General features: G+C 34.2%; 2 protein-coding genes across 14 annotated transcripts in view; one reads left to right on the plus strand and one right to left on the minus strand.

Moving 5' to 3' along the window:
• The window catches only part of slo (calcium-activated potassium channel slo), a 56069-nt gene extending 42391 nt beyond the window's left edge, over positions 1–13678 (plus strand). For 3 of the 13 annotated variants that reach the window (XM_013309237.1, XM_013309239.1, XM_013309241.1), the window contains exons 10-25: positions 783–935; positions 1064–1219; positions 1595–1707; positions 3996–4151; positions 4429–4505; positions 5697–5768; positions 7361–7423; positions 8019–8054; positions 8374–8503; positions 10783–10954; positions 11095–11319; positions 11425–11707; positions 11918–12054; positions 12152–12288; positions 12401–12626; positions 12751–13678. In XM_013309237.1, coding sequence (XP_013164691.1) covers positions 783–935; positions 1064–1219; positions 1595–1707; positions 3996–4151; positions 4429–4505; positions 5697–5768; positions 7361–7423; positions 8019–8054; positions 8374–8503; positions 10783–10954; positions 11095–11319; positions 11425–11707; positions 11918–12054; positions 12152–12288; positions 12401–12626; positions 12751–12837 — 2223 coding nt within the window. In that variant the 3' untranslated portion in view covers positions 12838–13678. Of the gene's footprint in view, positions 1–782; positions 936–1063; positions 1220–1594; positions 1708–2037; positions 2151–3995; positions 4152–4428; positions 4506–4831; positions 4868–5696; positions 5769–6264; positions 6316–7360; positions 7424–8018; positions 8055–8373; positions 8504–10782; positions 10955–11094; positions 11320–11424; positions 11708–11917; positions 12055–12151; positions 12289–12400; positions 12627–12750 lie in introns of all 13 variants that reach the window. The other 10 variants (XM_013309242.1, XM_013309238.1, XM_013309244.1 and 7 more) reach the window with 9 other exon arrangements.
• A 4993-nt stretch (positions 13679–18671) lies between these two features.
• LOC106115616 (uncharacterized) lies at positions 18672–21008 on the minus strand. Its single transcript, XM_013309050.1, has 3 exons — positions 20590–21008; positions 20148–20349; positions 18672–19794 (listed from the first exon to the last, which is right to left on the minus strand). Exons 1-3 carry the CDS (start codon positions 20834–20836, stop codon positions 19104–19106), a joined length of 1140 nt encoding a protein of 379 aa, XP_013164504.1. The 5' UTR covers positions 20837–21008; the 3' UTR covers positions 18672–19103.
• Between the last annotated feature and the right edge of the window lie 230 nt (positions 21009–21238).

Here is a 21238-nt window from a genome sequence, read left to right on the forward strand (position 1 = left end):
TATGGTGAGTTGTCTAAATGTCGCATGGCTTGTGAGTTCCTTAGATTGTTTACTAATAATATGCATGCTTGTTTTTCCACCGCTTTCACTACCTGCCTTGAAAATGAACACTACACGTTAAAACTTTTAAACTATAAATTCATGAAGACCACATCTCCAATCCACTTTGGTAGAGATTGTGGTAAGCACTGTCTTTTAATGTAAGAAGTCAAAAAGAATGTTGAACACCTTGATGTTGTCGTAGTGGTCATTTCTCACTGGTTCTTTGATTGCTTGAGTAGCGCATGTCCCTTTGAGTAATTTTGCATGATCGAATAAGGACAACAAATGTTTAGTTTTTTATGTATTTTTGTATTCAAAAAAAAGTGTAGATGTTTAATCGTACTAATAAAGTATAATGACTAATTGGTTCCTTTGTGAAAGGAGTTAGATTAAATTGAAAACTTCTAAAAATTATTAAGCTTCAGACTTTTAAGCTCATCTTATACTTTTAATTGCCTAGGTAAGTAAAATTAAAAAACATACTTTAAAAAAACTGAAAAAATATTTCTCAAAGTCAAAAGATCTAACATAACTATGTACAAGAATTTATAACATTAGTAAGATTTTTGGATCTTCAACGGGTATGCATACTTTTGTATTGAGTCCGTTCTATGACAACTACGAAACGGCTTAACCGATTTTGATGAGTGAAGGATCATTTGATACTTTATCGTATTTTTTATTTGCTGCAAGCAATATTACTAATCATATTTTTTTACTAACTTTTTGTATGTATTTAGGTTCACGAAGCGGATGCATGTTTGGTGCTAGCGAACAAATACTGCCAGGACCCTGACGCGGAGGACGCCGCGAATATTATGAGGGTCATTTCCATTAAGAACTATTCTGATGACATCAGAGTTATTATACAGCTTATGCAATATCACAATAAGGTATGATTCCACTATAGTACCGGGTATTTGATGGGTATTTTAACAGTATAAATAAAGATTTTAAAAGTCTTTTCTTAGACAATTTTTCGTCAATTGATAGATTTTTGCATACGTAATTTGTCTTTCAGGCGTACCTACTGAACATCCCGTCATGGGACTGGAAGCAGGGTGACGACGTAATCTGCCTGGCGGAGCTCAAACTGGGCTTCATCGCGCAGAGCTGCCTTGCCCCGGGCTTCTCCACCATGATGGCTAATCTCTTCGCCATGAGGAGTTTCAAAACGGTCAGATTTATTTATATCTTCTTTACTATAGTACTGGCTGGTTGGGTTGTGTGGCCCAATTGTTATCGCCGATTTGTGTAATAAAGAAAAACATTTTTAACATATGAACTTCAGCTTAAATTCTACACTGTAATGTCATCAAAAGGGAGGTATTGCAGGATTTGCTGTATTTAGGTTTAGTTTTTTTTCAGTCCCAATATTAGTTATGCCAGGTTCTTATATCTGTTCCTTTCCTATAGTAAAGTTTAGTATATTCAAAAAGATAAATTCTGTTAGAATTATTTTTATCAAGCGAAGCAACGACCTAGTCTTTCGATTGTATGCGATCTTTTCGAATATATGAAATTGAAGGAATTGTATGCGGAATTTCCACAGTCCCAGGACATGGCTATATGGACTAATGACTACATGCGAGGCACCGGCATGGAGATGTACACCGAGACTCTCAGCAGTACCTTTGTGGGGATGCCGTTCAAACAAGCGGCAGAGTAAGTGAGGGCGCTTGTGGTACTGTGCCAGGGTGTTGCGGTACCGCGGCTGTGTTGCTGTTTGCACTCCAGTGTTACAATCCACATACATTACGCTGGTCGAACGACGTCACCGACTAACAAAGCTTTATCTCCTTTATCCCTTAACTTCTCTTTCTTTTTTAATTTGCCGGCTTCATGATTTTCTCCTCTCAAGTCCATACGATTTTAATAGGAAAACTAATCTAGGTGATGCGAGTTTGCAGAGTCAAGAAGTTAGGATCGGTTGAAACTTCCCGGTGGCTTTAACTAACTCGGCACGAGCTTTAGTGTCCCATTCGTTGATTGCAGTCCCCCGACACGCAAGCTTGGCAGAACGATTATCTCCAAGGTACGGGCTGTGAGATGTACACGGAGACTCTGTCGACCTCCTTCACGGGGATGAGCTTCCCGCAAGCAAGCGAGTAAGACAGCCCGAGTGGCCTCTCAACCTGCACCCTAGTCGATGTGTGCCCTTATCTAGGCGGTGAATGCACTAACCACATTAGAATTTGTCGACAATTCTCACAAAAGTAGCTAAATCTAGATAAAAAATTGTTAACTTACAGTGTGTTATATTAATTTTAGATATGCATGTTAGAAATGGAAATTGGATTTAGATGAATTCATTAGCACATGTAGTGTCATGTAAACTCGAAATATATGTGAAAAAATTTCAAAATTTCATTAAATTCATAAATTTTTATCATTATATTTAAATGCAAATGATAATATTTACGTTGGAAGAAATGAGGTAAGCTGGTATGGTTCTTAAATACTCATTAGTATTTGCAACCTGAGGAGTTTTAGGCGCAAATCATTACCTTATAGTCAAATATACTTGTGTTAAATTGTCCCTAAAATTTAGAATTTAGGATTTGTAATTTACGGTTTAAAATTATCCTGGTACCTTTCTAATATCGTCCTATTATATACATTTTTAATATTGACTAAACTACTAATGCTTACAACTACTAATCGTATGTAAACAGAACATTTCAATGACTACTAAAATTTTTTTTCTTTAACCATTACTTCAGTCCTGATATTTTTAATTTTTCTTGCTTGAGTTTTTGCTATTTCCTTTTTATATCTCCGCACATCATGATCATCAATTGTTACTAGATTTCCAGCTTCTTGTGCATGATTTTAATCGATGGATGTAATTGTAGCTGTGGGTTTTCACGGCGGAACGCTCATGCAGAAAAATATTGTTGACCCTTTCATTCTCTTTCAGTTGAATGAAACAGCAAGATACTTTTCTGCGAGTGTTTCGGTTGTGGACTTGCAGATATTATTGTAGTTAATTTCGCATGTTTTCATACTAATAACATTGGTAAAATACATTTTTTGTTAAAATATTTTTATCTGTTCTTAGCTTGGGATTTTACAATAATTATGAAAACATAAGTTCTTTCGTTTAATAATTAATTAAATAAAAGATATCTCCGTTGTTTCCAGAGGAAATAATATACCTATTTATTTATTTAGTTACAAAAAAATTTCAAGCTTAAGTGTAGAATAATTTTAAAATGGTTCTTCATTGTAGTTGTTGTTAAATACTTCGTATAAGCTAAAGATACAGGATGTTCAAAAAATAAGAGTACAACGGTTTCCACAGATTCCATAGCCCAAAAATGTAATAATTTAACTAAAATTTTACTCGAACCAAAGTTTGGATATCCTGTATAGAATAATGAGTTTAATGAAATAAAAGAACCACAATTCAAGTAAGGAGGTGAAGTATGAATCACAATAACAATTTAGCCAAAAGCAGTTCTTTAAAATATTAGAAAAAATGTGATAATTAAAAAGGTTAAATTTAAAAGATTTTATAATAGACACATGGAAGATTTCATACTATACTATAAGTACGTAGGGAAAATTGCAGTTAAATAAATGATTCCCAAAGTCTAAGCTCCCCTGAGGTCCTCAAGAGAACCGAAAGGGTTATTACAAAGGTGGGAAATACAATATAAGTCGTGTTACACTAATATTACTGGTTTCGGAGATCCCTGGTCTTCGCAAAGTGTCTTCTAAAGAGTCAGGCAATATCTGAATGTCATAATCTTATATATAAAATTCTCGTGTCACAATTTTCGTTCCCATACTCCTCCGAAACGGCTTGACCGATTTTCATGAAATTTTGTGAGCATATTGAGTAGGTCTGAGAATCGGCCAACATCTATTTTTAATCCCGCGTGGACGGAGTCACGGGCGACAGCTAGTAATATATAAAGATAGTAATAATGTATATTGTTCGGTGCTAGGTTATGTTTCACAAAACTAAAGTTGCTGCTGCTGGCGATTGAGATCAAAGGAGAAGAAGGTGCAGACAGCAAGATATCAATCAACCCTCGCAACGCCAAGATCCATGCTAACACACAAGGATTCTTTATTGCACAGTCCGCTGATGAGGTCAAAAGGTAACCACTATTAATCACAAATTCTTAAACTTTTATAGCTTTTTTTAACTACTATTTGAAGATCAAAACTAAATATGATTCGACGAAAATTTATATAATCTAATCATATGACAGAGGACATAAGACAAATTATAAGAAAAGTTACAAAAGTTAATGTAACATCACCAGTACCGGCTTGTCGTTGAATTTTGGAACACGCTGTAATATATACAGCGTGTTCCAGAATACTTTATGTTGTTTTACAAATTTTTAACTTTAATATTTGTATTTTTTGCAGGGCTTGGTATTATTGTAAGGCTTGTCACGAAGATATCAAGGATGAAACACTTATCAAGAAATGCAAATGCAAAAACTGTAAGATCTATTGTATTATTACGTTGTTTCTATTCTCCTTAATATTAATCTACTATAAGAAATACTTTGTAAACTAAGGTACATGATAAACGTAAAATTTTAACAATTCAATTACAAATAATTCTGTGACATACTTTCTAGGGAACATCCTCTTGAAGCCACAACTTGTATGTTTGTGCAGTCACAAAGTGTAACACATTTGTATTTAAATAACTAATTAATATATCGATTTAATCACATACACAGTAGGTTCTTTCCACAGCCAATTTATAAAAACACACTGTATTTTATATGTGAGACATTAACGTATTCGGCTAAACTTTTAGTGACCGCACACCAGCGGAAGGTCGGAGCCGACATAGGTAACTTGCACCACACCTAACCCTACAGATTGACGTTTTCCATTTTTTTCGTGTCTATAATTTTGAGTTGCTTTAGTGGTGTTGCGTCCGTACCGCACAGACTGGATCGGTTGCAAGGCGTGCTCGTTCACATTCTATATCTAGCGATCATTGTATGCCCGCTCGTGAAACGACAATGGCACGACACGATAAAGCACTCCGACACCTTACCATCTCCTCGCCTTGCCTTGTCTGACCCAGCAGCTCTGTTTTGTTCGGTATTGAGAGCGCTTAGTGCATCATACAATATTATATGAACACGAAAACATCAGGCAAATACACTAAAACTATTTTGATCACTGACGAAAAATAAAATTGGCTCTCAAATGATTAGATATAAATTGCTATGGTGCACTTCAGAGCCCGGCACAGAGAGTATTGCATGCATCTGATATAGTAGAGTTGACAATGGTAAACTGCAATTTTGCACTTCATTATTCCAAGAACACTTAGAACGAACATTTTCTGTTGCCATCCACGAAAGCATGTCTCAGAAAATTCCGAGTGAATAATCGCAATTGCTAAAGATGCCCCGATACCAACGAGCTTTGAGGAGCAAATGCTTTTAGATCGGTACCAGCTTGTCTGTGCTAATGAGAGTGACTAACTCATGAACTATCGAAAACCCTGGTCGCATCTCATACACGTATCATCGGTGAATCTGATGGGATCAATTGAATGATATATATTTATTCTATTTGATCCTATTAAATTCGTATCATTAATATTTCTTCAACTCTAACATTAGGGCAGAATCGAATAGTTTGTGTCAGTGTTTGGATTTTTGCAGATGTCGGAATGATGATGATGCAGTCCGGAATGGTGAAACAAAACCTTAATAGTTATCGAGATTGCATTGACGGTACGAACGGAACGCGCGCTCTGATTATACCGTACCCAACACGTACTAGTTTGCTAGACTAATAACAGCTCTTAATTATTGGTTTATAGTACGCTAATTCACGATAATCGGTACACGCAATTGGAATATCAGGCAGCGCTAAAATGTCACATGTGTTAACTAAACCGCTTACTCCACAATAACAACACAAATGCTCGAATTAGGATTATTTTTAAGATCGACTTTGATTACTGAAATATTAATGCTTTTATTTGCTTTTAATTATTGTAATGGTGATTCTTCAAGGCAATCAATGCGAGCTTTAGTAATCAAAGGGGCCAAATAAAATCATTTGTGACGCACTTCCAGAATGTATAAAAGATGCTCAGCTTTGCATCGCTGACTGTGTAAACGTGTATAATTTGCGTTATCTAGCGGATGTATAACTGCCAAATACCTAATATAAAATTGAATTAATTAAAAATTTAACATTAAAAAGTATTATTTCTCGGTTCAGTGGCGACATTCAGGAAAGGCGTACGAGCCGTCCAGATGGTCGGAAGGGCAAGTACGTAATACTTTGAGTAACATTCAATGTCATTGTGTTGTGACGCGCATCGCGGTGGCGCTGATTCTAGACAATAGCGAACCGTGATATTATTGTCTTGTCCACGTTATCTATGTGCATTTATAAAACGAATTAGATGTGAACTTTTTAGCAAATGTAAAAAAAAAGAATCACCCTGTGATTGTATAATTTGGATGTTGTATTTTTTTTATTTTGGTCGATTATATTTATAATAGGTGTTATTTATATATTTAAATGCATCGATAGAAATTCCGATATTGATGTTGTGAAATGTTTATTCGCTTTTAATTATTTATTTTTTTATTTTTCTAATTATCATCGCCCAATTTAGGGAGCGTTTTATGGTACTAGATGGTCCGCCGATAGAACTAAGGATTTAACAGGCTGCGAACTACGTCAGTCCACGAACTCATGGTATACCGACATCGTCAGTTTAAAATCTACCCGATGATCGTCTCCATTAAATATAGCAAATCATTTCTAAGATAGTTCACAATCATATCTGTCATTTTCTATTCATTCATTAGTATCATTTTTATGTTAATTATGTTCAAAATACATCCCCCATAGCTAAATTATAGTACACGGCTTAAGTAATGTTTATATTGAATGTTTTAATATTTGTGTGTTAGTTGCATGGGAATGTGTTGTGTAGTATGCTACTTTTAAAATACTAATTTATTTGATGTTTTTTATGATATATGTGATGGTTAATGCGGATTCACTTTAAAATCTTATCTTAATTTATTATAATTTTATTTAAAAATGTTAAAATAATTTAAAAAAAATTATCAAAAAATTATTTAAAAAATTGAAAATATTTTTTTTGAAAATACTTTTTATTGAATTTTAGAATTTTTGCACTGTATTAGTATTAAAATATATATAATAAAGTGAAACCGAACATAATACTTCATTCATACAATATATGATTTAAGGTCAGTGGTCACGAGCTGTATATTTTTGCGTTTGTATGTCAGTTGAGTGGTGTATTGGAATGCGAAATTGTGCTGATGTTTTGCAGATGACCACCATCCTCCCCCCACCTTCACGCCGCCAGAGTTGCCCAAGAAGGTTCATGTTCGAGGTACATCTCAGCCTCAAAGACTGAGTGGTTTTATTAATTTTATTTTCTTGTCATCGGCCCTCACGATACAGCCAGCGTTGTGCTTTATCTGAGTTTAAAAACGAATTGCACTTAGTTGCTTTAACACGCCTTATCACTAAGCACTTTAGGCTTTGAGAGCCTTTCTATCCAGATTTTCGCTTTCATCAAGCATGATCCCGGCTAAAAGTAGAAACCATAAGATCGCTTTAATGCGACTATTCGAACTAAAAACGTTTATTACCAAATAATCCCTAATCTACGCAAATTAAAATTAGTTCTCTCACTTTTGCATCACTTCCTTTTAACAAATTTTATTGAAATTTATTAAAAAAATTGGAGATGCTTCTTGGTTAACTCTAATGCGGACATGATTATCATTTCTGGTTGGTATTCCTTTGCTAAGCATTGGAAATATCTTGTAGTATTGTGTGTCTTCCTTTGGTTTATTGGAACCCTTTGAATGCATCTTATTGCGCTTTTGTTGTAGAAACTAACAATAATTCTAACAAATTCAATATGTATTTATTTTTCACGCTAACGGCTTTTAATTAATATATAAAATATTACTCTTCAGGTGAAGTCGCAAGAGAAAGAGGGGAAGATATTAGTCGTAAGTATATGCTTTATATTATTTTCTAATTGAAAAACAAATTTAGCAATTCAAGCATATTTTACAATTGTTCATTCTTCTCTTGAATCCTCTTCTAATTATATTTAAAACACTCAATATATAGTAAATAATAAAGTCTAGTACTAGTTGATTGGAACGTACGTAATTGTCTTCAAGCAAAATGACCTTCAAACGAGTATCTTACATTGTAATTCTACCAAATCGTTCGATAAAATTAGATTACTATTAGTAATTGATATATGACATTTTACGAAGAATGTTTAAATTAGTTAAATACAAAGTTAATTTATATTTACAGTAATAAACCGCAACCATCGTAATGCGGCGCCGACCGCTCTTTTATCGCCAATGGCCAACCAGCTCGCCAACACCACTACGAGGCAAGTCAACAAGGTTAAGCCGAACGTCAACAGAGCGCCCCCGGACACGTAAGTATACAATCTGGATGTTGTATACAATACAATCTATACGTTGTATACAATATAATCTGTATATTGTACAGTATACCGTCTGTACTGTATACAGCAGCGGTAGTATATTGTATTTTACTGATATTGTTTGCGTTAAAAAATGTTAATAAGTTCATTTTATCAAAGCGAATTAAACGAATAAAAGACGATTGTCTTTTGTTAGTTTTTGGCAATTTATGTTGTTTACTTTCATAATAAAAATATCAAATATATTACGATACATTTTACGTTTTAATTTTTATATTTTAATAATACAATGAAAATGCATCTATTGTGTAATCATCTAAAATAAAACGCATTAATCATCTAATCAATATTTAAGTTTAGGCTCATTATTATAGTTATATTAAAGCAAGCAAATTTATTTTAAAAAGTATAAGGATAAGCACATATCTTAATATATTAAATTATTTTATTGCACCATAATATTTTTAAAAAATCGATATTTAAATAAGTTTAATTTGCGAATGGTCAATGTAAATCGTATTACTAAAAACAAAATACATGTATTATTTTTATTTGAATTATAAAAAGAGAATTTACCTATTACACTTATGACGTCACCATTTCTCTGATTATATTTTATCTGTCGCAGCTTTATACTGTCCTTCAATGTTTTGCTGTAAGAAAGTTTATTTTAAGCACAGTGTGCACGGCACTTAATAATAAAGATTATTTATCTGTACAATTTATTAGAATTAATATGATCTGTCACAGCCTGCAACCCCTTGAAATAGAGTCGATTCTTTGACCCTGTGTTTCAGGAATCCGCCAGAGCAAGATACCAATTACCAGGCGTATCATCTTGCCTACGAAGTGAAAAAGCTAATGTAATACCATTAAACAATATATCAGCTAGATCTTTATATTATCTGTAGATTGAAAACTTTAAATGCATTCGAAATAAAGAGATGAACATTTTGTTTATACGTAGTCAGTTAGTTATGCTTGCTTCAAGTTTTATTTAGGCAATAAAGTTTTTAATAGATTTTATTTGACAGTTTATTTTGCACAGAATTAAGCACAGCACTTTGTCTTAGTCTAAGCATGTATTAAGCTATAAATGCTACTGTAGACATTTTATTATTTTACACTTTTATTTTATTCTTCTTTCTATCAGCTTATGAGTGACCAATATTGACACTTTTTAAAAAAATACACAGAGCACAAATGATTTTTTTGTTCCGTGTTTTTACGAATTCGGAATTATTATTACTGCTTTTAATACGAATTAAGTATCCTACATTAATTCAATTTTTAAATCTATTTTCAATACGTGGATTTATTAAAAAAATATTGTTCAAAAAAAAATTAAGAATAAATGTCATAGAAATTTTTTTTGGCATAGGCACATAGCAATCGGTAATACATTAAAAAAGATCCATTAAAAAAAAGAAAAAATCGTGTTTTTTTTTCCTTTTTTAAGACATTTTCATATCATATTAATAGGTATGTTTTACTAATATAAGATTTATCTAATTAAAATATAGTTAATCTGGGATAAATATTTAAAAACTCACAAACGAAAAACTACCACAAAAAACTTATCTCTATTATGCGCAAATCGCTTATAAAAAGAATTTATATATTTACTTCAAAAGTCACATTGCTTCAGATCTTAGACTATAAAGGCCAAACAGATATAATATATACGTCATCACTTTTGCTGAAAAAAACTGGTGTAAATTCTAATAACTAGATTTTAATATAGACTAGAAGATGCAAGTTTAGCGAAAGCTTATAGGTAGGCATAGGCTAGTGGTAAGTAATTCAGCAATAAAATAGGAGATTGATTCTTCTATTATTGTAAATCAACCTAAAATTTATGTCAATCTTGTTTGTCGAAGTGAAATTTGCTTTCCGATCGTATTTCATCGGTTTCAATGTAGCTACACTTTTTTACAGCAATGGAATTTCTCAGCTATGAAATAAAGTTAAAAGAATAAAATAATCTACATTGTAAATAAGTTTTTATTTATGTTTTGCAAAAAATACTTCAAGCAAGAATTTTTACTTTGGACAACTGAGATTGCATCGAACAGTTGCACAAACACAATTTTGCCATTATTCTGGCAACACCAGTGTACAATTTACAACAAATATTGCCTTTAAACCACGCATGCGAATTTAGTTAATTAAAAACTTTTTTCACCTTTAAAAGATTACAATAAAACGTCAATTAAAATTCCTCAAAGTTTGTCATACTATTGATATTTGATATATCTGTATTTACTTAGGCCAACGAGTCGTAGCAGTGGAGGCAATCAAAACAGCAACGGCGTGAGTTTGCCAGCAGGTCTGGCGGACGACCAGTCGAAAGATTTCGACTTCGAAAAGACTGAAATGAAATACGACTCCACGGGAATGTTCCATTGGAGTCCTGCGAGAAACCTTGAAGATTGTATACTAGTGCGTATAAACTACTTTAATGTATACTTGTATATTAATATAAGCGTCTTAAGAATGTTCGTTAATTCGTCGTTATCGTTTAATTTTTATCCTTGCTAATTTACGTGGCACAATGTACAGGGTTTTTTTCTTCCTAACAGGACAGAAATCAAGCGGCCATGACAGTGTTGAACGGACACGTCGTTGTGTGTCTGTTTGCGGACCCAGACTCGCCGCTGATCGGGCTGAGGAATCTGGTAATGCCGCTCCGGGCTTCTAACTTCCACTACCACGAACTGAAGCACGTCGTCATCGTCGGCAGCGTCGACTATATTCGACGGGAGTGGAAGATGCTGCAGAATCTACCGAAAATATCCGTTTTGAATGTAAGCTGCAGTTTTGCACCATATCCAATAAATATATTTTTATTCAATGTTATTACTAGATCTGGAGACAGTAACGTCTTTAATCTTCCTTTAATTTTTTATCAGGGTTCTCCGCTGAGTCGAGCAGATCTGCGCGCGGTGAACGTGAATCTGTGCGACATGTGCTGCATCCTGTCCGCCAAGGTGCCGTCGAACGACGACCCGACGCTCGCTGACAAGGAGGCGATCCTCGCCTCGCTGAACATCAAGGCGATGACCTTCGACGACACGATCGGTGTGCTGAGCGCGGGTAACGGCGCCGCGCCGCCTCCTCAGGGCACCCCCGCTGCGCCCGTGCTGCTGCAGCGACGTGGCTCTGTGTACGGTGCCAACGTGCCCATGATCACAGGTTAGTCCCCTTAACACATTATAATCTATTTTAACAGCACATAAATAACCGACACTAGATTAATAGCTTCTTTTTGGTTAAGATGCTTTCATTTAAACAGGACAATGTCAAAAAGTCGATTTAAGGGGTAATTGGGGACCCTTTTTTTGCGTTACACATGATGTATAAGGTTATTGATACGATAGTTTAACTGTCGTCAAAATGTTACAGAGCTGGTGAACGACAGCAACGTGCAGTTCCTGGACCAGGATGACGATGATGACCCTGACACGGAGCTGTACCTCACGCAGCCCTTTGCCTGCGGTACCGCCTTCGCTGTCAGCGTGCTCGACTCCCTCATGTCCACTGTAAGATCACCCGTCATTCATCGCCCATTGTCAAACACACGTTGGTATTTATTGCACTGTCCGTTATTGGTAACACACGGCAATTTTCATCTTCCAGACGTATTTCAACCAAAACGCGCTAACGTTAATCCGGTCGCTGATCACGGGCGGTGCCACGCCCGAGCTGGAGCTCATCCTTGCAGAGGGCGCGGGCCTGCGCGGCGGGTACTCCACGCCCGAGAGCTTGGCCAACAGGTAATAGCAACCAAAGCAGGATATAGCTCCGACTCTCTATCTCTTGTGTAGTCTATATACAAAACGAAGAAGAATAACATCGACTAATATCTGACACTTTAAAATGTTCCAGGGACCGTTGCAGAGTGGGCCAGATCTCTCTTTACGACGGTCCTCTAGCGCAGTTCGGCGAGGAGGGCAAGTACGGTGACCTGTTCGTGGCGGCGCTGCGCACGTACGGCATGCTATGTATCGGCCTCTACCGTTTCCGCGACACCTCTTCCAGCTCGGACGCCAGCAGCAAGCGTTACGTCATCACCAACCCACCCGACGACTTCTGCTTGTTGCATACAGATCAAGTACGTCCATGAATCCCATTTCTACGGAGACCCGAATACATTACTATGCCTAAGAATTTATAGGTAGTTAGCTGCGAGTACTAAAAACAACCACTGGTAATTCATAAACTCTGCCTTTGTGCAGGTGTTCGTGCTGATGCAATTCGACCCAGGCGTGGAGTACCGCGCGAGTAGACGCGCGGGCGCAGCCGCCAAGGACGACGCCTCCTGACTATTGCTGTGCAGCGCTCTCACCGACGGGCCCTACTCCTACATCTAAAGGGCCCGTCCCCACGGACAATCCTACCCAACCCAACCCACAAACCCTTACAACCCGACTACGATTAAAAACCGGTAAACACATAAGGTTACTGACTGACATAGCCATAGTTTGATACTGGTTTTTAATCGGAGCTGGATTTTTTTTATTTTGTTTTGTATTAGATTTGTGTTACTGGCCCAAAGGCTATCAGAGACTCGCAGAGCCTTAAAATCTACTTTACCTTCCTTTCCAAATTTATTTTGGCGTAGCTTAACAACAAATACTATCTATGATTCTATGTTGCACCTATAAACCCTTTTTATTTTTAATTTATGTTCTGTCTTTGTTAAAATTGGACACTGCACCGCTATTCTATGTTTTTCTTACACAATCACGATACTACTGCGTTGAGTCTCCAACTAAAAATTACGTAATTGAAAATATAAACAACAAGATAAAGATACCATTCTTTGAGCCAAAGTTATATGCAACACATGAATACCGTGGACACATACAGGCTGTTCTACAATTAAATTAATAAAAAAAGAGCTTAGAATATTTATGTTTATCCGATCAATGAGTAATGCTTAAATGCTAATAAATATTGGTTTAAAAAATAATATTACCCTGTCTGTGTCTTTCGGTTTAACACTGCACACTGGAAATTCTGACATGGGTAGGTTCTCCGTTTTTATATGACATATTAAAAAATTAAGAAGAGATATTTCCATCTTTATGGTATCAAACCTTTTAAACTTTTAATTGCAAGACAGATATTATTAATTTAAGATACTGCAATCTATGACTTCTTTTTAAAACGTCCATTCCTTATTCATTAGAATATTCTCACTATTCATGGTTAAGGATTTTTCTCGAATGCTAAATTTTAGTGAATTATAAGCATTTAAATATTCATTGACTGATTGATGTATTGAAAAAAAACATATATACATCCTCACTTTAGTATAATGTGATTTAATTGACATTATTTTTAAGCTTCACATTTAACTTCATTAGGTTCTATCATTTTTAGCTTAAGTCTTTTTACTTTAAAATTACTTATTACAAATTTATTGCACGGTACAGTAGTGGCCTGCACACAGCTCCATTGCTCATGGTGTTGGTAACATTCAGTTTATTTATAATCTGTAAGTATATTTTGTAGGTTAGATTATCTGTAGCGGATGACATTTCTGTTTGCAGTCTGTGACACCAATTGTCATATCTGTCACTGCATTCTAAATGTCAACTACTTACAGTTTTATTTTATTCACCTTTTTAGTAATTTTTATTTTTTAAATAAATATAATTTTTTTTGTTTTTACTTTTGAGTTTTTTTTTACACATTTTCCCAGCATCAAACCGGGGGATTGTCAAAGTGGACGTGATTAAAGGCGCTGCACATTAAATAAATGGACAGAAATTAATATAAATTGGAGTTAAAGTACGCCATTGCAGATAAGTTACGAGATCAATAGGCAAATGGTTTTATATTGCGAGGAACGCTAAGTGCAAAGTGTAATTTTGCTATTCATGTGTGATATTATTTTCGAAAAGTCATTGTTATTAAAAAGATAATATGGCTTGTGAAGCCTGCGATGTATTTAGTGTTAACTCCCGGTGCTTTGACGATTGTGGACTCTTCATAGTTTATTGATTGTACTAGATAAGGTGAAACTTTAATTGATTGCGTATGAAAATTCTATTCCGAACACAAAATACACAACTATCGCAGTTAATTATGGTTCATTTTATAGAATTTACTAGGTATTAGTTATTCGCCTCACCATTTTTATAATCATTTCTATGGATTCGCCAATTAGTAAATCGATAACACAATGTTTACTAAAATAACATATACAAGATGTTTGATGAGTATGGAAATTTAGTAGAATCGCATTAATTATAGATAAACACGTGAACACACGTCAAGTAGTACCTGTTGAAGTAATAAACGAAATTTAAAAATACCTCAAATAACGAATAGATATAAAATTCCCAGACTCGCCAATAGAATAATTTTAATTATCAAACACCCTGTATATATATCATGCTACGTAGTAGATAATCATGCCATTGTTCAAATAGTATAGGCAAAGCCGGCCTTAAATGTTAGGGTAATGTGGGTATTTTTTTTAAGTTTTCAAATTGTGTGTGTGTGTGAATTAAACTGCATTTCGGTCCAAAAGGAAAATATACTGATCGTAGTTTGTAAAGGAATTGAATGCAAACATACTGCCATATTTTTGTATAGTTGCGTAAATAGTCCGTAAAAAGTACCCACATGAGAACAAAACGAGGCCCAGGGGACAAAACACATGGACACAAAGATCAACAACACTAAATATATTGCTTTATAATACCAGTGTTGCCAACATGCAACAGAATATAGATCAAATGTTAGCACAAAACAGATTATAAATGTGATCATTGTTATCAACTTTTAAATATTCTACACAATTATTTATCTTTATTGTTACTAAAAATACATATATAATAAAAGAAAATCATATGAACTAAGGCTATAGATATTGGAAATTATAAATAATATTGTTGTGGTCGATGACTTGAGATTAAATGTTGCACATTTTACGTAATTAATATAACGTAAATCAGCATAAATAAAACGGCGAATCGATTTAATATTTAACGCAAAAACTTTGAGAAGGTTGTGCACGATAGCTTACATAATTTATGAATCATAATTGGTCTGTCCAAAAAAAATGTATACTAATTATAAATAAATATGGACTATTTAGGCCAAACGAGGTGAGTTATTGTCTCGGCGAAATCACCTCATAATTATATTAAGTTACATATAATTGTTTAGTTTTAATCGATTTTCTTAGTGTACCATGCATGCCACTGGAGCCTAGACGCCAAATTTGGTACCTGAATATTGTACCGCTGCATTCGATAGAAAAAAAAAGAAAAATTAAAAATATATGCTAGATTGTTGTATATAGTGAAATGTAATTTTGTATGTTACGTAAGAAATTTTTGAATGTACATCTCCTTTGCATTAAAATAGAAGGTTACGGGCTGCATCAAAGTTTATAATCTATAATCTGTAAGTATCGTGTGTAGTTTGTTGTGAATTAGGCTTCTGTATCACCATATGCTAGCTATAGAATTCTGAGGTCTCATTGTAAAAATGTAAAATACACGCTATTAGGTATTTTGGATTAATTATGAATATATTTAAGGTTAATCCTAAAATGACAATTTTTCCTTTAATATTTTTATACAGCATTACAAATATTTATCGCAATTAAAAGTTTATAGAGGTGGGTCAGTGTGCAATTTAAAAATAGTCTAAATTGTATAATCGCCTTATCGAGAGAGAAAATAGCTGAGTCCTTCTGCGTGTCTGCTTGAGGTCTGTTACAGTATTTGTTCAATGTGTATGTTGGTCGGGTGTCTTGTGACTTTACCGTTGTTGCTAGGTGTATTACGGGCCGCCCTACGCGGCCCTCTTGCGGTCGAAAATCGAAACTATTTTGACAATTTTTTGTCGTCTACCGTCGATAAATGCGTAACATCTTCGGTCGCCTTAAATTAAGATCTTATTATAGTATATTATATCTAAATAATTAAACCGATAAAGGGACCTTCGGGTGTAAAAGTTAATCACTTATGCCATCAATTACCTTCTCATTTCATTTCTTAACACTTAAACACTATTTTAGATTCATATATTCTTGTTTAGTGCACCGGCACTTTTTTTTTTCATTCTAACGTCCGCAATTGGTTTATATATTTGAATTTTCGTGGTGTGTTAGTTCCTGAATTAATCTGTTTCGATTCAACGATGCCTTTCTCACAAGTATGTGACGATTTGGGCGAGAAAAATAATAATAAATGCCTATTTGCAACTTAGGTAGTACTTATTTCATGTTCTGTGTGAATAATGTCCTAGAATTAACAACATTGTTGACTATTGCTAATAGCTTGAGGTTGTTAATGTTTTTAGAACAGAATGAATTTTTTATGTATTATATACGTATGTAATAGTCTCGCTCTATATTACGAATATTCGCTAGATCCTTTTTGTAAGCTGAATGCCATCTCGTGTTGTAACACATAGTCCTCTCTTAATTAAAGTAGTATCAATATATAATGATGGCTGTGAGGTAAATTATAACAATTTAAATTTATATTATGTAAAAATGAAATTAATAAAATAGGACTGGGAATAACCGCGCTACTGATCAGTTGTCTACAATCTCGTTTGGATTGGCACTATCAAGTATTTATAACATCAAAATTAAACAATTTCTGATAAATTGATTTATGATTTTAAGATCCACAGTTTATACACTAGATAGTGTCGAATCAAATACAACTTCAGCCATCTTGGCTTGTTGACATTTTGCGTCGTGGGTTGCCAATTTTATAAAAAAAAATCCCATAAATCTTAAATTTTTATTCGCAAACGCCTTAATCATTAATAGTCTACTCATGTTCATAGATTGCATTTACACTTGCATTATTTTTTTTATGGCAACTCCAATTAAATTCCAGCTCACAGCTTTCTTCGCAGTTGCTCAATTCACTCGTAATCTTCACCTTTTTCGTATCAACATTAAAATTTAAAAATCATCTTTATTCGCTTAATGCTATCAAAGGGTTGTATTTTAATGACTAAGAGAAGACTAACTTTCGATGCATCTGATATTTTAGTCACACCTTTAGTGATAGACAGGGAGCGATATACGAGCCAAGCAATAAAGTTACCATGTTAAGTGCTTAAAAATCGATAAATTAACCTTTATCAATTTTAAAGTGCTAGAAAGCTGCTTAGATTGTATACTGAATAGAATGACTAACGGAGCGATAACTTAAGTGTTGCCCTTACACTGCCGATTTGAATCGTTTAATGGTGATTTAAAGTGTAGATTTCGCATAATAAATCGACACTTAAAATCTCTTTAGCGACCTGACTCTGAGTATTAGTTAGCCTGATTTGGTATAGACTCTAAGGGGTAAAGTAATAGTAAGGCGCCATTATGAGCAATGCCATAAATCTCACGTAATATTACATTAGCCTTGACAAGTGTATATTCCAATAATTGACGCCGTCTTTATAAAATTGTACATGCCAATTCCATTCTTAGGAATAATACAATAAAGCGCATTATGGCTTGCACTGTTTGAAGGATAGTCTGAAATGTTGCCATGTGCACGGACGCGGGATTGCACGACTCTGGGGAAATGTAATATTGCCCGACTGTTCGTAATTTATCACACCACATAACAAATTATTTAATATTGTTGATGTTGATTGTTAATAAAATGCAAATAATGTAAATATCAAAATAAATTCTGTATTTGTATTTGACTGTTATGTTTTATTTTGTTATGACCCTCCTCGTTTTTTTTTCTTCTAGGCAAAAAATACCATAGAGTTTGTTCAAATAAATACACAACCTGTAGACAAAATAAATGTTTTAATAGTATAAACATGGAATATGCCTACATTTGACAACGAAATTATTTTATGCCTTAATATTAAAAAAATAATGATTTTCAAAGATGTGTATGACGTCATAAAATATTAATTCTTTGCAAATTACAGATTTAATATCTAATTACAGTATCACAGATAAAAAATAATTAATGTAATAGTAAATACAAGTATACAATTATTGAAAAATAAAAAATCAAATATAATGATTAGTAATATACGAGGCATATTATGAAATGTTTTTAAGATAAAAGGGACAAGGTATTTAGCTAAACTTTTATTAAAGCGTGGAACTCGTTTCATATATAAATAAAATCGTTTTATATATATAGTAAATAAGCGAGAAACCAATGGATCGCGACATTTTTCTCCCTTATAGAGCATTCTCTGTCAAAAGTTTCTCGCTTACAGAGGTTTCTTCCCTTCTCTCTGTCAATTAGAGAGAAACCTCTACAAGTGAGAAATATCGCGGTCCCTTTGATTCTCGTATACCCAGGTTCGATTGTACATACGAGCATTGCTGAAATAAGTATTGTGAACGAAAAAACCAAAATACTAAAATAGTACAGTTATTTAGAGAAAAAATGTGCGCCGCTAACAAAATATTACATCTAATTTTAAAATGTACAAAAGAATTGTTGATAAAATACGTAAAATAGATAACAAAATAATTATTCTGATTATTTCTTGCAAAAGTCAAAATAAATTATTTTTGTCAATAATTCCATAAAATGCTAACTTCCAATGACTAGAAACAAGCCCATAATTTCTAAGGTCTATTAAATTTACTTTGAGTCTTCTTATATTTGCCAATTCGTTTTGCTGACCCTACACTGGCAATTTTACGTCTTTCCTCTTCCATAGACAATGGGGGGAGTGACACTTTCCTATTGCCGTATACATGTGAATTATGTCTTATCACATCAATTGGTGGTTCAGGAGTGTAAATTGGTTCTAATCTTGCCACCTCCCTATGTCTTGCTGTGACTACCCTACCATTAACAGATTTCCCATCAACACTGTATTTCCCTGTATCCAATGAAACAAAAGATTTTGCACTACCCCTACCATTAACCGAAGAATCGGGTCGATTTCCTCTCATCCATCGCGAAGATGCAACTTCCGATCTTAATATTGAATGTGTTTGTCTCTTTCTATAGGGACTTCGTATTTGAATAGGTGTGATTTGTAACAGAGATGAAAATGTATCTTCAAAGTCTGATTCTTCATCTTGTTTTGGGTAATAGGATATTTTCTCTCGTGTCAATCTCGGTTCATAGTCCGCTGCGGACACCCTGGGGGAGTTTTGTGGAGTGACATCGGTGCTACTCTGTGACAGACGTTCCTCACTCTCGCTAAACTGTTCATAATCACTGTAATGCACAGCAATCACCTCATCATGTTCAGATTGTCTATAATGTAATCTATTCTTAGGCAATGGTATAGCTTTACCAATGACTCTGAAATAATATGAAAGTTATTGATTAATACTTACTAAAAAGTAATCATAATTCTAGACCAAAGGATCTAAGCCAAAATACTGGATTAATTATCCGATTAAATTGTGAATAAAGAAAGAGAATAAACTAGAAAACTACATTTAAAAAATATGTATCATTATTGTACTATAGAAAAACTTGAAACCCAATGTCTGTCTTCCGTACTAGTTTCAATTGGTAATCTACACTATCCCATTCAATCAAGTATACACATAAAGTTTCAAAAAAATAATCAACCAATTAATTATCTGAGTTAGAGTGAGTTTTGAGGAGAACAATAGAGATGGGTATATATAAAATCTGTCCGAGATTACCTGAGTTGTGGATGCAGCTGTCTCCATTGTTTACACTCCTCCAGCATGTGTGGTCTGGTAGTTTTTTCTCCCTCTTCATTGTACAAAGTCCTCTCAATCTTCTCCCACTCTTCTTCCAATGTTTTTGTCGCAGCTTCAGTGTTTCTTCTCAAAGCTGAACCAGCACTACTGTCACTTTCTTCACTTCTAAAATCTGGTGTACCTGAGAAAATTAAGCAAGATTAACCTTAGTTCAATATCAATCAAGTATGAGGTGTTATAATTGATTATAAGTCTAAAGGTAGGACAAGTTACAGAGAAATCAGAGCCAAAAGTTACATCCTCCCTTACATGAAAGATAACATGATCAAAGGAGTGAAGTCTGAAAAGAATGTTGTGCCGACACCGGATTCGTGGGATAGGGGACGGGCATATCATGAATAATCAAGTAGGAATATATTACCTGTTTCACTGTCAGAGAAAAAATCCGAAAAAGGTGTGCTAACTCTGTCTAAACTTTCATCAGAGTACGGTTGTATTTTAAATGATAAATCTATGTTTCTATTAACTAAGGCACTCGAATTCGCTGAGAGCGGGGGTAATTCTTGCACTGAGCGATAACCACACTTCTTATGGCTTATATTTGGTAAGCAATCTATAATCTTGGCAATATTTTTCTCTCGAGCAGACAAAAAATTACGTGCCGACATAATCAAGGGTATGTAACAAAAAGTGTTTTGAAATTATCCATTTTTTTGTAGTGTATTTAACAAAATAATATTGCTCTTAGACACCAAAATATTTTCATTTCGTATTGTCCAAAATATTCGCTGCTTCCATAAAACACAACTTCGACAACTTCAATAATTATTTATTTATCATTTCGAATTAGACAATCTGTCAAATCAAAGAGTATGAACCTGTCTCGTCAGAATTTATTGTTGCTTATTGATGTAGCGAGTTTTTAACAATTAGTCTAGTAAAGAATTAGTTTAAAATGTTATGAAAATATGTATTAATACCAATGTAGCAAACTGAAAGTTTCGCTATGTTGTCCCGAAACAAAAGAAATGCTTCTAAAGTACTTAAACTTTTTAGTCAAAAAAATGCAG

Source organism: Papilio xuthus, unplaced genomic scaffold (genome assembly GCF_000836235.2).
Source record: "Papilio xuthus unplaced genomic scaffold, Pxut_1.1 DF827777.1, whole genome shotgun sequence".
Taxonomy (NCBI): domain Eukaryota; kingdom Metazoa; phylum Arthropoda; class Insecta; order Lepidoptera; family Papilionidae; genus Papilio; species Papilio xuthus.